Source organism: Salvia miltiorrhiza, chromosome 4, assembly GCF_028751815.1.
Source record: "Salvia miltiorrhiza cultivar Shanhuang (shh) chromosome 4, IMPLAD_Smil_shh, whole genome shotgun sequence".
Lineage (NCBI taxonomy): Eukaryota > Viridiplantae > Streptophyta > Magnoliopsida > Lamiales > Lamiaceae > Salvia > Salvia miltiorrhiza.
The window spans coordinates 36,564,483-36,581,769 of NC_080390.1; the positions used below are offsets into that span (position 1 = coordinate 36,564,483).

The window sequence follows — 17,287 nt, forward strand, 5'->3', positions numbered from 1 at the left end:
AAGACGATAGAGAAGGGTGTTGAGTCTATTGACTCGAGCTTGACAATATTTGATCGAATAATGGAGAAACTCTATCGCATTAAGGAGTTGCTGACAATTCGATCAGGAAAAATGAAGCCCTCTCCCATTCCATGTAGCCAAGATAGTGCCAAATTAGCCACGCCGCATCCACATCCTATTTCAGTGATGCTCCACTGCCTCCACGTCATGTTTCCATAATGACTCTGCCACCTCCACCTCCACCTCCTGTTTCAGTGACAAGTCTGCCGCCTCAGCCTCCTGTTTCCCCGACGTCGCCGCCGCCTTTGGCTCTTGTTTCCATGACGACACATACTTCCCTTATAGATGCAGTGGTCATGGTAGCTTCCGACCCTTCAAATATACTTGTTGCTTGTCTCCCTACAAGAACTTCACCTCTTTCAAGGGTTGCTTATCGAGATTGGAAGGGATTGAGTCAATTAACTAAGGAGTTTTTCAATACCATAAACTTATGCAGAATATATACACCCTCTCCATAGATCACCGTGCAGCAAGGGGAATATGGATTTCCTAATCAAAATAGCTTGAAGAAATAGCAAATTTGGGATGCCTTTTGAAGTGCTTACAGCCTTGAGGACAAGGCTATTTTGAAGAGCGAAGGAATTGATACAGATCATTATTTAGTTATAGTGAGATCATTATAGGCAGTATATAGGGTTATGTTCTAGTGAAATTGTTATTTTTCGTGAGATGTGAGACTAATGAATAAGACAATATATAGTGATGAATAAGACAATATATAGTGTTGAATAAGAATATTCAAAAAAAATTAGTAACTTTTTGCTCCCTCCAAGATTCGAACCCCAAGTAAAAAAATTCCCCCCTCAAGATAAATACTCCCTCCGTCCCTGAAAATTGTGACCTTATTACTATATCGGGATGTCGCTGAAAATTGTGACCTTTCCTTAATTGAAAATGACCCCACAAACTTTCCCTCTCATTATTTACTAAAGGGTTAAGGTGCAGATAGGCCCCTCAAGTGAAGGCCCTTAGAGCATTTCAGTCCTCTTACTAACTGTGTGTGCAGATTGGCCCTCGAACTCAAAAAAATGGTGCAGATCGCCCCCTCTGACTTAACACCGTTATGGGCCGTTAGTCAGAGGGGGCGATCTGCACCGTTTTTTTGGAGTTCAGGGGCTAATCTGCACCTTTTCCCTTTTTGGAGTTCGGGGGCTAATCTGCACACCGTTCATTAAAAAAAATCACATCTCATCTTCTCCGACCAACTTTTCCGATGTCAATCGCCGTCAGATGAGGAAAATCACGAAATCAAGTTCCCAAGCCCCAAATCGGGAATTCCAAATCGGCGTCATTGCTCTCGAAAATCACATAATCGAAATGGAAACTCGAATTCTCCCTCGAACGTCACCGCCCCCAATTACAGAATCACCCCCAACGAATCGAACTTCGCCTCGCCGTAGGCGATGATCGTGACCCCAATCGAGATCGAGATCATGTTGGCCATGGTCTCTGATTTGAAGGTGTCCTTCTTCAACAGCACGCCGATAGTGTAGATGGCGACGGGCATCGTCGGCCTTTATCATCGGATTTCACCGGATTTGAGAGAAAGAGGCGACTCCTTATCGAGAAAAGCTAGGCGACTCCTCATCGAGAAAAGCTAGGCGGCGGGTTCACCGGATATTGCGGCGGTGATTTTCGACGGAATGGGAGAATTAGGGCTCATCCTTGACGCTAAGCGTGTGCAGTCGAGCGAGCTCCGAGGTTTAGGGCCCAAGAGAGAAAGAAAGGGGCGGCGCCCTCCGCCGGCCTCGCCGGAGCTTGAATCAGCGACAACGACGATCAAATTTTGAGCGAGAGAGATGAATTAATTAAAAAGTTAAAAGGTGCAGATTAGCCCCTAAACTCCGAAAAAACGGTGTAGATCGCCGCCTTGACTAACGACCCATAACGGTGTTAAGTCAGAGGGGCCGATCTGCACCGTTTTTTTGAGTTCGGGGGCCAATTTGCACACACAGTTAGTAAGGGGACTGAAACGCTCTAAGGGCCTCCACTTGAGGGGCCTATCTGCACCTTAACCCTTTACTAAAAGATGTGAGACTCAATCTCCACTTAAACACAACTATCACACTTTTTCTTAAAACCCGTATCATCTCCTTTGGGTCTCAATTTTTAGGGACGGAGGGAGTATCAGTCATAGCATACATTAAATCAACACCTACAAATCAATCTAAGATCTCATCACATATGAGGATCTCATTGAAACCATTCCCTATTTATATATTGTTTCTTTAATTTATTTAGGCTTAAATTATTTAGAGTTACAATCAAGTAATGGGCCAAGCTTTTGTGTGGGCTCCAAGATATTTCTTGGGCCTCAAGTTTCGGTAGGTCTTTAAATAGTTATTAATGAGTTAAGATTAGGATTGTCGTTGCAGTATTATTCTGGACAGCTTCTGTTGTAGGTCTCACAAGAGGAGTTCGAACAACGTTCTCGTTGTAGGCTTTGCAATAGGAGGGTTACTCTCATTTTTTTCTTGTTCAGTATTTATTTCAGTTCTCTTGTTATCTACTTATCTCAATCCCTTCACTCTATCACCCCGCCGCCCTCTGCCTAGCACGTAGCGCCCTACTCGCCTTCGATGCCTCACCATCGCTTGCTTGTTGTTGACATCTCTCTAGCTTAGTCTCGCCCTGTTGCGACTGCCTCTTCTTTGGCTCACTCCGCGCTTGCTTGTTGTTGACATCTCTCTAGCTTAGTCTCGCCCTGTTGCGACTGCCTCTTCTTTGGCTCACGCCGCCTCTGCGGAGCAGCAGTTAACGGCTAAATGCAGCTCCTGACAATGAGCTTAACTAGATAAATTCAAACGTTTTCTTTAATCGATATTTGACACGTTTTACAGCAAAAAATGAATTTGTAATTTCGTATGCTTAGAAAATTAAAATGCTTGTTTATATTAACGAGATTAACCAAATGATCTTGGACGAGTTCTTTTTGCTATCATTATAGAACGGCAAAATGATTTTTTTTTTCTTTAAAAAAAAAAGGTTTGAAAGTGAATTTGTACTCTCGTAGCTCACAATAGGCAAAATAATGCAAGCAAGGCAGCCAAATATTGGCGCATTAGCATAGTTCTGATACAAAAAGAATCCATCCATACCCCTGATAGCAACATGATTTCTCACTGGAATAATGATATTCCCAAATATTAATGAAAATTTTCTCACTTCATGGAATGTGCACAACATATAAATTTACCTGCCAAAGCAGTTAATCAATTGACTCATCTGTTAGAGATCAGTCGTCTAGATTCACTGGAAAAACCTAGGAAACAGATACATCACTTGTCGCCCTAATTCTTGAGGGACTCTGTTTCCTTGCCTTTTCTTTTATGTGAACCACTTAAAGCTGCCTTAGACTTAGCCCACTCCTTCATTGAAGCAGCACTCTTCATGAATGGGCAAGTTTCACTGATGACGATGTCTCCCATAGGCCTGTTACTTGGTATCAGGTTTGTGCCAAGCACTGGAGCGGAGGAGTCCTCTCCAACCTTTTCCGTTGAATGAGAAACTGGACCACTGGTATTCTGCTCCTTGGTTAAAACATCCTCATTCTGATTACTTGTATTAGCATAAATATCTCTATTAGCAGGACCTTGAGGCTCACCAATGTCTTCAGCACAAGATTTTTTATCCACAAACTTGTGTTGCTTTGCCCTACTCGAATTGGAAAAGTCAATCACCTTGAACTGTTCTGTCGCTTGTTTTTGAAAAGTTACATCAGGCAAGATTTGTGAAAGGTTGAAGGCACTGGCATTTGTATCTGCAACTAGTTGCAACCATGAAGACTTCCGTTTCCATGAAGCGCCTCTAGCTAATAAATCTTCAGATGCAGTTGGCTCAGTGGATTGGACATCAGAAAGTTTTTCCAACTCTTCATGTTTGCTTGTTTGATCTTTCTGGCCATTATTTCCATTGGAGCAGGATTCAGTAGCAATATCAAAACCAGGTGCGGTTTCAATATCAGAATCAGGTTCGGTTTCAATATCCGAACTAGGTCCAGTTCCAATATCAGAACCAGGTTCGGTTTCAATATCAGAACCAGGTTCGGTTCCAATATCAGAACCAGGTTCAGTTTCAATATCAGAATTATGGTTCGTCAAGATATCTGAGATGTTGAAAGCAGTATTTCCCTTCTCACTGACCAGGGCTTTCCAGGCTGATTTATTTAAGGTAGCCACATCAGAACTTAACCGTATAGAGCCTGAATCTTTATCTACTGGTTTCTTATCTATAGCAACTTGATCATCAGTGCTGTTATGAGAAAAACCAGTTCTTCCTTTCTTCTTAGAAGGTACTGTATCAATTGATTTATCTTCACGGACAGACTGCTTTCTCTTCTTGTCAAACATTTGGTTTGGTCTTTTTGCTTCCTGCTTCTTGGAATTGGTATTACTCAAGGACTTGGGCCCACTTACCAAGGAATCCTGGATATTCGTGGCAGAGAAAAACAGAGTTGTCATTAAGGGCACACAAAGAATAGCAAGAGATTAGTATAGAACTACTCAGTGTGCCCTGTGTTTACCTGATTTGTGATACTTGTTTTCTGCCCCCAATCCTCAAACAAGGTATCTCTCTTACTTGGCTTGCCCACAATGTTAATTACAAGGTTATCTTCATCGCTATCTTGATCTTCCTCATTGTCATCAACTTGACATTTATCCACTACAGATGCATCATGCTGTATTTCTTCAGAAGGTTCAGCTTCACTGGACACAATCTCTGAGCGGATTTCCTTCTCTAAGAGCTTGTCTAATATTGACTTCATCATGTTAAGCTCCTCCTCATTCATCCCATAATTGTCTACCTCGCGATCAACAGTATTATTCCTTTTTGCTGGCCCAGGGAGTCTAGAATAATTTCTTTTAGCTGGCTCCGGAGGTACAAAGTGCTCCTCACAATCACAGAAGTGGGTGGGGAGGAGCGGAACTTCAATACGCTGAAAACTGTACTTGTGTTTGCCTGTTCCCTTGAGAGGTATAGCTTTTAGCTTCAAGGCAATACGACAGATAGTGACAGGATGCATCAGAATAAAATCAGCAATAACTAATGAAAAAAATAAGTCGTATAGTAGAAGGATGTATGTAATTTGACTCATAGGAAGAATAATGTGCATGAATCATAAGAAATCTATGAACCTGAACAAGGAAAAAGAAAATACTTCAATGCTTGACCAGATTTACCTTTCTCAACTTGGGGAAAAATATCTTGAGCTGCATTTTTTCAAGATCTTCTTTCTTGGGTTTCAGCATTGCACATCCACTTTCATCAGCATCAACATTCTGGCTGGGCAATTTAGTCTCATGTTGAGCATCTTCCATCCACTCACGTCTTAAACGACTTTGATAGTTTTCTTTGGCCTTCTCAAGTTTAAGTCTCCCCCCCTTCCACATGCACCCATTATACTGCAACATTTAAACAATAGATAGCCAACAGTAAGAACCATTATCATGTAACAAACTCAACATATGTGTAAATGATTAACGCAATAGTATAGAATAATAAGACATGTAAACAACAAGTTCGAGGGAATGCTGTTAGCTCAATTTATAACAATGTATGACCTTTAACTGCTTTGCTCCCCTAAGGCTCTACCTAGGTCAACAATCATGATCATTCTCCACAACAAACAGCTGCAGTTACTCTCTGCCCCTCATGTCTGACTAATTAAGTTTTCTCAAACATATAAATGCTGCTACACTAAGGGTGTGTTCTCTTTGGTAGCAATTTATCATGAGAAACCTGAGGAATAAAAAAGGTGGGAAAATTTTATCGCACCAATACCCCATGATAATATTAGTACATGAATTGGAGTGAAAAGGAGGGAAAATGACTTTTTTTTTCCTCCTGCCCGGAGAATATTTTCCACACTACAGAACATGTGAAAAGAGTGGAAAATAAAGAGTGAAAATATATGTTTTCCACCAAAGAGAATGCACCCTAACAAGAAAAGATATTCACCTTATATCGTATCTTATTAACATCTGATTTGAATTACATTTAACTTTGGCCAATTCACCTTTCAACATCCATACAGCCTACCTTCAAGAGTCTGAATTTAACTTATCCAATCATCAAGACTAGTATGTAACCGAGTCAGTAAATATCTCCTAGACAACACAAAATAGAGAAATTTTTAAGGTTGGAGCAATTTAGCCTACCCAGGGTAAACTCTAATAAGCTTATTGCTATCAAATATGCAATATTATACAGACGGACCTAGGTACGCATGATATCACATTTTCCTACACAAATGTAATAATCCAATATGAAACACAAATGAAATGATCCCACATGAAACGGGCAGAGAGAGAGAGAGAGACCGTGCTGAAGAGCTTGGCGAGGCCTTTATCAGAAGCGGGAACGAATTCTAAGTAAGCAAAGCTGCGACCTTTCGTGCGAATAATCTCGACGGATTGAACATCACCCAACTGCGGTGAGGTGAAGGTCTTCTCGAGATCGGATACCTGCACGTTTGAACCCAATCCTCCTACATGAAGCCTCAATTTGTCTCCCATCCTCTCAATTCGATCGCACTACAGCAACACTTCAACTTCTTACAGTCTCCGTTTTTCAATATACGTCTTCTTTGGAGGTTGTAAAACCCTAGACCCCAATATCCAATTTTTTGATAAAAAAAAAAGAAAAAAAAATAAGAAAAAAGAAAAGAAAACGATGACGTGTAACTGTGAGTGGACTTGGATCACTATGGTGCATTGGTGCTACCTCATAGTGGTGCCACATGTGTGTCACCTCAACAACTACCTTCCTTTTCAACTATCTCATATTTCCTTCCCTATAGCACTATTTTTTTTTATTTTTTTTTTGACTTGGGGGAGTTGGGGAGGAGGAGCAGTGGAGTTTGAACCCGAGACTCCACTGTTCATACACAAGAGATCGCACCGCTTGTATTTACCATTATATACATATGCACAAACAAATATGGGGAATATATATAAAATGCGATTTTATTAAAAAAGAAAGAAAAACCTAAAACCCTTGAAGGCACAAGAAGCAAACTAAGGGCCGAGCCTCATTAAAACCTTTTTACGGAAAACCAGAGGGAAAAACCGTAAAAAAGAAAAAGAGTACCCGTCTACGAACGGAAACCAAAGAAAAAGGGGGGAGAGCGGAAGGGAAAGTTTCCGGAACTCCGGCCTAACCATCGTCCCCAAACAATCCCGGCTCGCACCCCAACAAGAAAAACCGAACATAGCCGGTGAGACGCCGTCGCCAAAAGCCAGCCAGAAGAAGCTAAGCGGCCGGTTAGACGCCGTCGCCGTTAGCAAAACCAAAACAAAAACCAAACGAAAAAAGGAAGACTACATGGCCGGTTAGATGCCGTCGCCGTGAACTTCCCAAAACCACCAAACTCAAAGAGCACATAAGCAAGGCAAAGACCCGGCCGGTTATACGCCGTCGCCGGTGTTACCCCACAGATCACAACACCCCAAAAAGACGAACCACAACTCTTTGGATCCCCTTCAAAATTGAGCGGCCAAGAAGACCGCAGCCATGCTGAAGACCCCCTCCCGCTCAGCGCAGCAGCAAGACCCCTTGTCGCCCGACCACACTGGACGCCCGCCAGGTGCTCGACGAAAAGCTGGTGTCAAACCAGCAGCCATCCAACCGCAGCCAGCAACCATGAAAACCCCTCCACAAAGCCAACTCACCAAGCTCAGCCTCCCCAACCACCAACAAAGGACCAACACGGCCGGTTAGACGCCGTCGCCGTGTGTCCACAGAAGGCTCAACAGAGCAAAACCGAAGCAGCAAAGGGGCCGATCGGACCAACCCCGGCAGGATCGCAAGACAGCGCGGAAAGCAGCGCCGCCCAAAGCCCACCAGTTGCAACATCAGAAAAGGCCATCACCAAGAACCAGGACCGACCCAGGCAGCAGAGGCAACCATCAGCCCAACCTCCCCTCATCTCCACAACTAAGCGCACCCCCACGCTCCAGCAGCGTCCCCCAGGTGTTCGACCAAATGACTCTCTGACGGGACAGCTTCGGCCGAGGCAGCAGAGCACAACCACCGAAACTCCCCCCAACACCAAACACACCAGCGCCAACGTTTCACTCCTTCCCCAAGAGATCTAACAACCGCCCAGCCCTAAAGAAAGGTTAAATACGACGAGTGTGGTTGTGCGACGACATGTCCAACCGCACCGCCTCCTTAATCTCCTCTATCTCATGAGGCCACCAACCTTCCCGGCGAGCCGAGTGGGCCATGATGTCCGCAGCCGCATTCCCTTCCCTATAAATGTGTGTAACGGTGAACGAAAGATCCTCAAGACGCGTGAGAGTATCCAACCAATAATTCCTAAACCTCCAAGGCACATCCATGCATCTTCTCTGTAACAAATTCACCACGTAGGAGGAGTCAGCCTCAATCCACATGCGACGCCATCCTCGATTGTGAGCGATGGCGATGGCAGTGATGACCCCGAGAAGCTCAGCCTCGAACGCGAAGCCAGTGCCGCCCTTGATATGAAAACAGCCACAAACGTCAGCTTTATGATCTCGAAAGACCCCACCAGCAGAAATTAATCCCGGCGCTCCAGAAGCGGAACCATCCGTGTTAACCTTAATCCAATTGATGTCAGGCGGCCACCAAAAAACGGAGATGTAATCTGGGGGGGGGGAGCGGGTCTAGACTTCACTCCGAGACCGCGTAGAGTAAGATAGTCACTCCAAATATTATTCATAAACCCAAGCTTCTTAATGCAATCCGTCTCCTTATAAACCACCTTAATAAACTTCACAATAGCTACTGCGCTAAACGCTTGATCTTCAAAGATAACATTGTTGCGGCTAGTCCAGATTATCCAAATTAGGCTGATAACACCAATTTTCCAGAGCTTTTGTAAGAGGGAACTGAACGTGGTATTCCAAGCAAAAGAAAGGAATGAGTAAATATTCGGACAATCAAGAAGCTCGTTTTTCCCAAACCATTCAAGAAAGATCTGCCAAATGGGAGCCACCATCCGACATTGCCAGAAAATGTGGTCTATAGACTCTGCTGCATTCCAACAAAGCGGACAAACATTAGGAGTCATCAAGCCTTGACGTCTCAAGCAATCCACCGTAGGCAATCTCCCGTGAATAAGACGCCAACAAACCAAAGATCGGCGCACGGGAATGGCTGGATCCCAAATCCACGACCCCCAAGCCACCCTTGGGTAGCGAAGATTAATATGAGCAAAAGCAAGAGATGAGGTGACGTTACCATGGACCGAAGGTTTCCAGAAACGAGTATCCGTTTCACTGTTCATTGGAAGATGAAGGATGTCACAAACGACATCAGGAAAATTCACAACAAAATTCTCCGAGAAATGCCAAGAACCCTCAAAGAAATAATCAGAAACCGTGTAAGTGAGCCGCTCAAGCAGATAACTAGGGATACCCAACTTATCGCACAATCTATACCCAAGCCAGTTGTCAGTCCAAAACAGTGTGGATCGACCATCTCCTAGCGCCGTGTAAGAATTATTCACGAGGTCAATCACCTCCTGTTTTAACCCAATCCAGATGGAAGAATTAGCCATATTTTTCTTCGCATACCCGTGAGAGGTAAGATATCTCGAAGCAATAAGGTTGGAGGCTAGAGTGCCCTTTTTGATCACATTCCACGCCATCTTCATTAGGTAACTTATGTTCATCAAAGAGAAGGACCGAATGCCAAGACCACCCTCCTCAAAACTAGCGCAACAACGATCCCATTTAACAGCACACGAGGCCTTCTTCTCCGTGTCACCTGTCCAGATAAAATTTTTGCATTTCCTATCCAACTCACGGAGCAACGATTTCGGCCAACGAAACACCATCATGGTATGGATGATCAAACTCTGGATCACAGATTTAACAAGGCACAGCCGACCTGCCATCGAGAGATTAAGACCAGCCCAACGTGAAAACTTTTGCACAATTCTATCCTTTATCCCCATAAAGTGAGAAACACGAGGACGTCCCACAAAAAGAGGGGCACCCAAGTAAGTCACCTGGTCTCCACCTTGTGTGAAACCCAAAACTCGATTGATGCCTCTCTTCATGGCAAAATAAATGCGCGACTTCTCAAGACTACAGTTTTGACCCGATAAACTGGAATAATATTCTAAGATATGTTTAATCTTCTTGGCGTTGCGAACCGAGGCCCGACAAAAAAGCAAGATGTCATCCGCATAAAGCAAGTGAGTCGGAAAATCCATGCTCCTGCTATAACTCATAGGAGTTAAATGGCGCGAAGCCACACAGTTTAAGAAAAAGTGGTTGAGCATATCCTCCGCGATACCAAAGAGAATAGGCGAAAGAGGATCACCTTGACGAACTCCTCTTGTACAAGGAAAATAACTGCTGAGACGCCCATTATAAAGAATAGAAATTCTTGCCGAGCGGAAAATAATAGCAATCCAAGAAATGAAAATATCCTGGTAACCCAACACTCGGAGCATCTTAAGAATGAAATCCCAGCTCATAGTGTCAAACGCCTTCTTGATATCAATTTTACACGCCATGTTAGATTTACGGTTCGTGCGGTTCATACAGTTGAAGCTCTCAGAACCCAACATGATGCAATCGTGGATAGAGCGGCCACCAATAAACCCAAATTGATTAGGAGAGACGGTTGCCGAAGCAACTTTATTTAAACGAACCGCCAAAATCTTGGAAATAATTTTGAAAAAGAAATTCGAGAGAATTATCGGTCTAAGATCCGACACCGTGGAAACCGAATCCGATTTTGGGATCAAAATGAGAGTGTTAGCATTGCACCCGTTCGGCAGGTACGAATTGAGAAAGAAACAACGGACCGCTCTAATAATATCCTCCTTAATAATGCTCCAGCACTTGTGATAGAACATGCCAGCAAAGCCATCAGGGCCTGGGGCGCTGTGTGCGTCCATATTAAGGACCGAATTTGAGATCTCCAAATCCGAGGGAATCTCTATCAACTCTTTATTCTGTTCCAAAGAAACCTGCATATCAATATTAGCTTCCAGATGAGCCAAATCAACCTCATCCGCCTCCGCTTGAGAAAACATCGTAGTGAAGTGATCCACAATGTGAGATTCAATAGCAGTTTGATCGTACTCAGCAACTCCACCAATGTAAAGATGACTGATCATCAAGCCAGAGTTGCGATACTTCAACATTCTGTGAAAGAAAGCAGTGTTCCGATCTCCATCATTAAGCCAAGCAATCCGACTTTGCTGCTGCATGTGAACATTTTTTCTAGAGAGCATCGTGCTTATCTCAGCTTGTTTCGAGATCTCCTCATCGAAATAGGCGTCCGTGTACCCTTCTCGAGAAATACAATCCTGAATCCTGAGTAAATCACTTTGGAGCTCAGCAAGCTTCATGTCCACGTGGACAAACAAATATGGGGAATAATGCACAAACAAACAAAAAAGTTGACAAACTTTTTAGTGGAGCCCACCACCCGTCTGAAGCTTCCCGGATAGCAAAATTGCTATCTCAATTTTTAACTTCTTCAATTTGTTGTCACTATGATGCTATCTATTAAAAACCTTGAAACTTCCTCTCATAGTGGAAGCTCTTGGCATCCATTATGGTGCTACCATAGTGGATGCCACATGTGTGCCACCTCATCTATTACTTTCTACTTCATATTTTTTCTACAATAGAACTACCTCATTTTTAACTATTCATTGACCCCACTATCATTATTATTACTTTTACCACTATATATATATATATATATATATATATATATATATATATTTGTGTATTTAATTTTGTATTATATTTTACTTTAATTAAATTAATTATGTGAATTAATTAATTTATTTAAATGATAACATGTACTTTTAAAATTAATATAATTATGCTAAAAAAATTAAAATTCAAACGCGCATTTTATTGAAAATTAATTTCTTACAATACACAACTAAAATGAAAAACACAAATTTAAATACACACAACATCTTCATTTAAATACCAAATGACAAACTCGAAAAAAATTAATTGTGACACTAATCATCGCCGAATCGCGCCCACACGTGCTCGATCAACCAGATCGGATCGAAGTTGGTGATGTATTATTTTGTCACGTACTTTAGCACCCCTTCTGAGGTACTCGTTGAATCCTCCTACCGAACCACGATTTATTTTCCCTGCAATATTGTTGCTCGACGTGCTTGGTTCGTCTTCGACCCATTGGCTTGTCATTTCCCCTTCATCTTCAATTATCATATTATGTAAAACAATGCAAGCATACATAATGTCAGTGATGTTTTCTTTATACCAGAGGCGACTCGGAGCTCTAATCATTGCCCAACGAGCTTGGAGAACCCCAAATACGCGTTCTACATCGTTCCTTGCGGCTTTTTGCATTTCCTTGAACTTCTTTCTTTTTGGATCTTGAGGATGTTGGAAACTCTTGACAAAAGTTGTCCACTCAGGATATATACCGTCTGTTAGGTAGTATCCATGGGCATATTATGTGTCATTTCCTTGCCCTTGTAGAACGTCGTTAAATAGTGGAGACTGATTAATCACGTTTATATCATTGTTGGACCCTGAAACTCCAAAAAAAGCATGACAGATCCACAAATCTTGATATGCAACCGCCTCAAGTATAATTGTTGGAACTCCATGATCGCCACGGGTAAATTGGCCTTTCCATGCTACTGGGCAATTTTTCCATGTCCAGTGCATACAATCAAGACTCCCGAGCATTGCAGGAAAGCCATGCCTCTGCTCGTGCATTTCCATCAAGCGCTGATAGTCATCAACGATTGGTCGGCTCAAGTAGTGTGCATAGAAAACCTCAATAACACCTCGATAGAAGTGGCGCAAGCACTCGTACCCTGTTGTTTAAGAAACCCGCAAGTACTCATCGTAGTGATCAGCTGGGCCACCATATGTCAACTGTCTAATCGCATTTGTACATTTTTGTAGTGGCGTGAAACCTTTCTTCCCTGTGGCATCGGGTCTTTGTTGAAACCATGTGTTGTGGACTTCCAAAGCATTCACTATGCGAGTGAATAACTCTTTCCGCATCCGAAAATGCCGCCTGAATACGTTGGGACCCCATGTTGGATTATCATCAAAATAATCTCGCATGAGTCGCTCGTGTGCTCCTTCCCGATCTCGTTGCACATATCTTCTCGTGTGACGTGTGTTTGACGTTATTGCTCAAAGCACACGTTGATGGTTACTATCATCCTCCATGTATTGGCACATGTACTCTTCCATAAAGGCTTCAGCTTTAGTTGTAGTTGCGGCTGTGTCTTCAGCATCATGCTCAGAAGAAGATGGAGACATCACTGAAATTTCCCTAGATGATGAGAATGAAGTATATGGTTCATGTATTTATAATCTATAAGGGTTGGCTGTTGGAGAATGCAACGATTACCGTTTCGTATTTAAAATGCAAGTTCCTTCAGTGCACCGAGGTCTTCTTTTTTCCCTTTCCCTTCGGCTTCTTCTTTGTCGCTTTTTGCCCCATTAGACGGCTTGTGGGAGTATCTTCAGCTGTAGAAGATGATGTGTAGGCTCTTCATTCTGTATTTTTCGTTCTTTTAGATGCTTGAACATTCCCTTGAACTTCGGCAAACTTGGGAACTTCAGACAAATTTTTCCAAACTCCAATGTACTTAAAACCCTGTGTATCGTGATGTTGCTTGTATTCAGTTTGTGCCATCTCCATAATATCTGCATCACTTGCACCGCTCTTCCAGATGCCTGCAATCCTATTGTAACATTCATAAAATAATTTTTCATGTTTTTGCATCTTGTAGAAATGAGACTACAATTGATTGGATTTCCTAGATGGAGTGCTGGCGGGACGATTTGCATTGTAGGTTCTGCAACACGTTTCCACATTTGCTCGCTCTTTTGGTCGTTTCCAACCACCGAATCGATGCTAATGTCAATCCAACATCGCGCAAGAACCCCACTTTCCGCATCTGAATAAAATGCCCGTGGCTTGTTGGTATCATCATCGTCGGATTGTGGCTCAACAGAAAGATTTATATTCTCCAAACCTTGAACTATCTTTCCTGATGATGGTGTCCCTCTGTCAGTACCACTCCCATCTATGCTGCTCTTCCTAGATGAGTCTGTAAATATGAACTCTTGCGAAGGATATCCTTGAGGGGGAAACCCTGGCGGGGCATACCAACTCGGGGGATATCTATATGGCTGAAACCCCTGAGGTGGATGCCCTTGGGATGAAAATTGAAATGGGGGGACGGATTGATTCATGGGATTGTTACGATATATTTGAGGATTAGGCATATTTGGCCACGAGAAATTTGCAAAATTGGAAGGAACATCTGAATTTTGAGAAGGATTGTCAGAATTTTGAGAAGCAGAATTTAATCCATAGGGATCAAACCAATTTAAAAATCCACTCATGATGTTCTTGAAATTTTTCGAGAAGCAAGAACATTTGAGAAATAAGTATAGAGAGTTATGCAAGAAAGATATGAAATTGTGGTGTTATTTATAGGAAAAAATACGACTGTTACAAATTTAGCCGTTATTTATTTGAACGTTATAATCTAAAAATTTGATTGTTGTTCATTTGCTCGTTATGCTTTTTGTAGCTTCATGTAGCATATTTTATAAAAAAAATTATGAAAAAAAATTAACTGTCAAAAGTTTCAATATTAATCAGTTTTTTTTTAGCCTCCAATATTTATCTAGTATAAAAGAAGTAAGAAAAAGACAAAAAAAAGAGAGAAGATAATACATGCACAATTGAAACAAGAAAAAAAGAAAAGAAAAGAAAAAGCATTGTGGGGAGCTGCCTTTCTGCCTTATTCAATGCCCAGCCGCACAGTGGACGCGTGCATTGCACGCACTCCAGCTGTGCGCGCTGAGGGCGAGTTTCTCTCACCGCGTCAGCCAAGAACCGACTCCCACTGCTGGTACCCATTTTCTTTGTGCTACCTCATTTATTCTTCTCCACTATGGTGCTACCGGTTCCAAAGCATGACACATAGATTTGGGAACCCCCCCATAGTGGAGGCCCTTACAGTTTTACGTAGACTACCTCAAAGCAAAGGGTGATTTTATTCACGGCCCCCATTTTACTCAATATAGCCACTCATATAAAATAATAATAAAAAATAATTATAAATTTACAATTTTATCTTATAATTTATATAGCCTCAAATTAATTTATTTTATAGTTAAATTAAAATTCAATTTTTTGTATAGCCCTAAACTACATATACCTCATGCAATCATAAGTTATACTCTACAATAAATAAAGTTTATGGCGAGCTTCGTTATTTTATCTAAATCAGCATCATGTACTTTAAAATCACCAAGAACAATGATTATGCCTTCTGTTTTTTGGGTTTCCAGTTATTGGAGAAAAGGGGGATAGGTCACATAGCTACTACTATTACGTCTGGCAGAGAAAATGCACACTAGTTAAGATTTATACAAATTTCTTATGCATAAATCAACGGTGGCAGATTTAACACGTAAGGGTTAACACAAGCAGAGCAGTTGCAGTTTCTCAAGCACTCAGCTTTGCACTGCTTAAGGCTCATGCTAGTATTCAACCAGTATGTCGGCAGATCAAGATGCTTCACCCCTCTAACCTCTACAAAACCATCTCCACTCTCGCAATTCAACGCCCTAACTCTACCATATCCACCATACCAGTCCTGAAGCTCTCATTCCTTCCTAAACTTGGGGGAAAATCCTCTGAAACACTCGCATCTTTGTGCCTTGTCAACTGCGCAAATGTCGTTGGGACCGCAGTGATGGCGACTTTGCTCGCCATTGTTGTTGTTCGGACCGGGAGAAGGTAAAGACGATTGACTAGGGTTCTGCTGATTATTTCTCGGAAGGAGGCTATATGCAGTAGCTCCAAAAACAAGTGATATTTTATTTGAAAGTCATAACTAAGAGGATAAAATAGTAAATCTACAAATATTTTTTAATATTATTTAATATAAAGGGCTACAATGAGTAAAATGGGGGCTGTGAATAAAATTATCCCAAAGAAAATGGGTTATTTACTATAAAATACATTAATTTTAAGTTAATTATGATTTTTTCATTATTTTTTAATTTTGAAATAAAATATATACTCATTCTGTTTATGAAAGAATTTTTTAATTTTTTTTTTGGAACATTCACAAAAGAACTTCTACCTATTTTTAAACTGTATCCTACCACTTATAAATGTCTCATCCACCCTACTTTTTACTTTCTCTGTCTCAATTCAATAGACCAAGGTTACTTCCTAAAATGGGAAGTCAATACATAATAAATATTTCAACATAACTTATTATTTACATCAAATATCATTGTACTTCACACATAATTATTTTTTTCTTATTTCTCTCTCCTACTTTTTGGACACATATATCATCAACAATAATACTTTCTCTATCCTATTTTATTATAAATTATTCATTTCTTAACATCCGTGTCCAAACAAGTGTAGCAATTTTGGTGAATATATAGGCCTACATTATTTTAAATAAAACAAAATATATTGTCTTACTAGTTAGAAATTGTTTGGACCCTTGCATTATTTTTTCTCTGCGACTAGAGTAAAGTTGGAATATTATACTCCCTCTGTCTCATTATAAATATTCCAGTTTTCATAATGAGATGTCTCATTACAAATGTCTCATTTCTTTTTTGACAACATATTCTCTCTCTATACCTAATATTTAAATAATTTCCACCAATCCACTTTATTTACTAATTACACATTTCTTAATAAGAGTACTTTTGAAATAGCTATATTGAAGAAGGAAACACAATATTTGGCCATTAATTGAAAAAACACAAAATCTAGCCATTTTTTACGTTTTAAGACTGTTTTGCCCTTAATTAGGGCGGACCATATTCGAGTTTGCGCGCAGGTTAGACACATATGGAACTATTAGTGCCAAAAGTACCAACAAAAAAAAAATCTAAGTAAATTGTTACTTTTGGCACTATAGTGTTAATAGTGTCATGCACGAATGATACTAGTGACAATAAGAGAGAGTATATGGCACTAATGACACTAATATGGCCATAAGTACCATTTGTACAACACCCTAAATGGAGAATCTAAACCATAAATGAGGAATCTAAACACTAAATGATAATCTAAACCTTTACCCTAAATGGATAATCTAAACCCTACGAGAAAGTATTCAAAATGATCATATAACTGTACTCATCTATATAAGAGAAGACAGTGTATCAGCACAAGTATATGACACTATTGACACTAATATGATCACTAG

The 17,287-nt window shown here is 41.1% G+C and overlaps 1 protein-coding gene and 1 long non-coding RNA gene across 2 annotated transcripts; both read right to left on the reverse strand.

The window, feature by feature from the left end:
* Window positions 1–3,046: 3,046 nt before the first annotated feature.
* On the reverse strand, window positions 3,047–6,685 carry LOC131021404 (protein REPRESSOR OF SILENCING 3). Its single transcript, XM_057950589.1, has 4 exons — window positions 6,381–6,685; window positions 5,241–5,462; window positions 4,583–5,047; window positions 3,047–4,484 (listed from the first exon to the last, which is right to left on the reverse strand). The coding sequence occupies exons 1-4, from the start codon at window positions 6,573–6,575 to the stop codon at window positions 3,351–3,353; spliced, it is 2,016 nt and encodes a 671-aa protein (XP_057806572.1). The 5' UTR covers window positions 6,576–6,685; the 3' UTR covers window positions 3,047–3,350.
* A 5,225-nt stretch (window positions 6,686–11,910) lies between these two features.
* LOC131021405 (uncharacterized) lies at window positions 11,911–13,362 on the reverse strand. The gene is made up of 2 exons (XR_009100939.1): window positions 12,946–13,362; window positions 11,911–12,187 (listed from the first exon to the last, which is right to left on the reverse strand). It is a non-coding gene; the product is annotated as an uncharacterized LOC131021405 (long non-coding RNA).
* Between the last annotated feature and the right edge of the window lie 3,925 nt (window positions 13,363–17,287).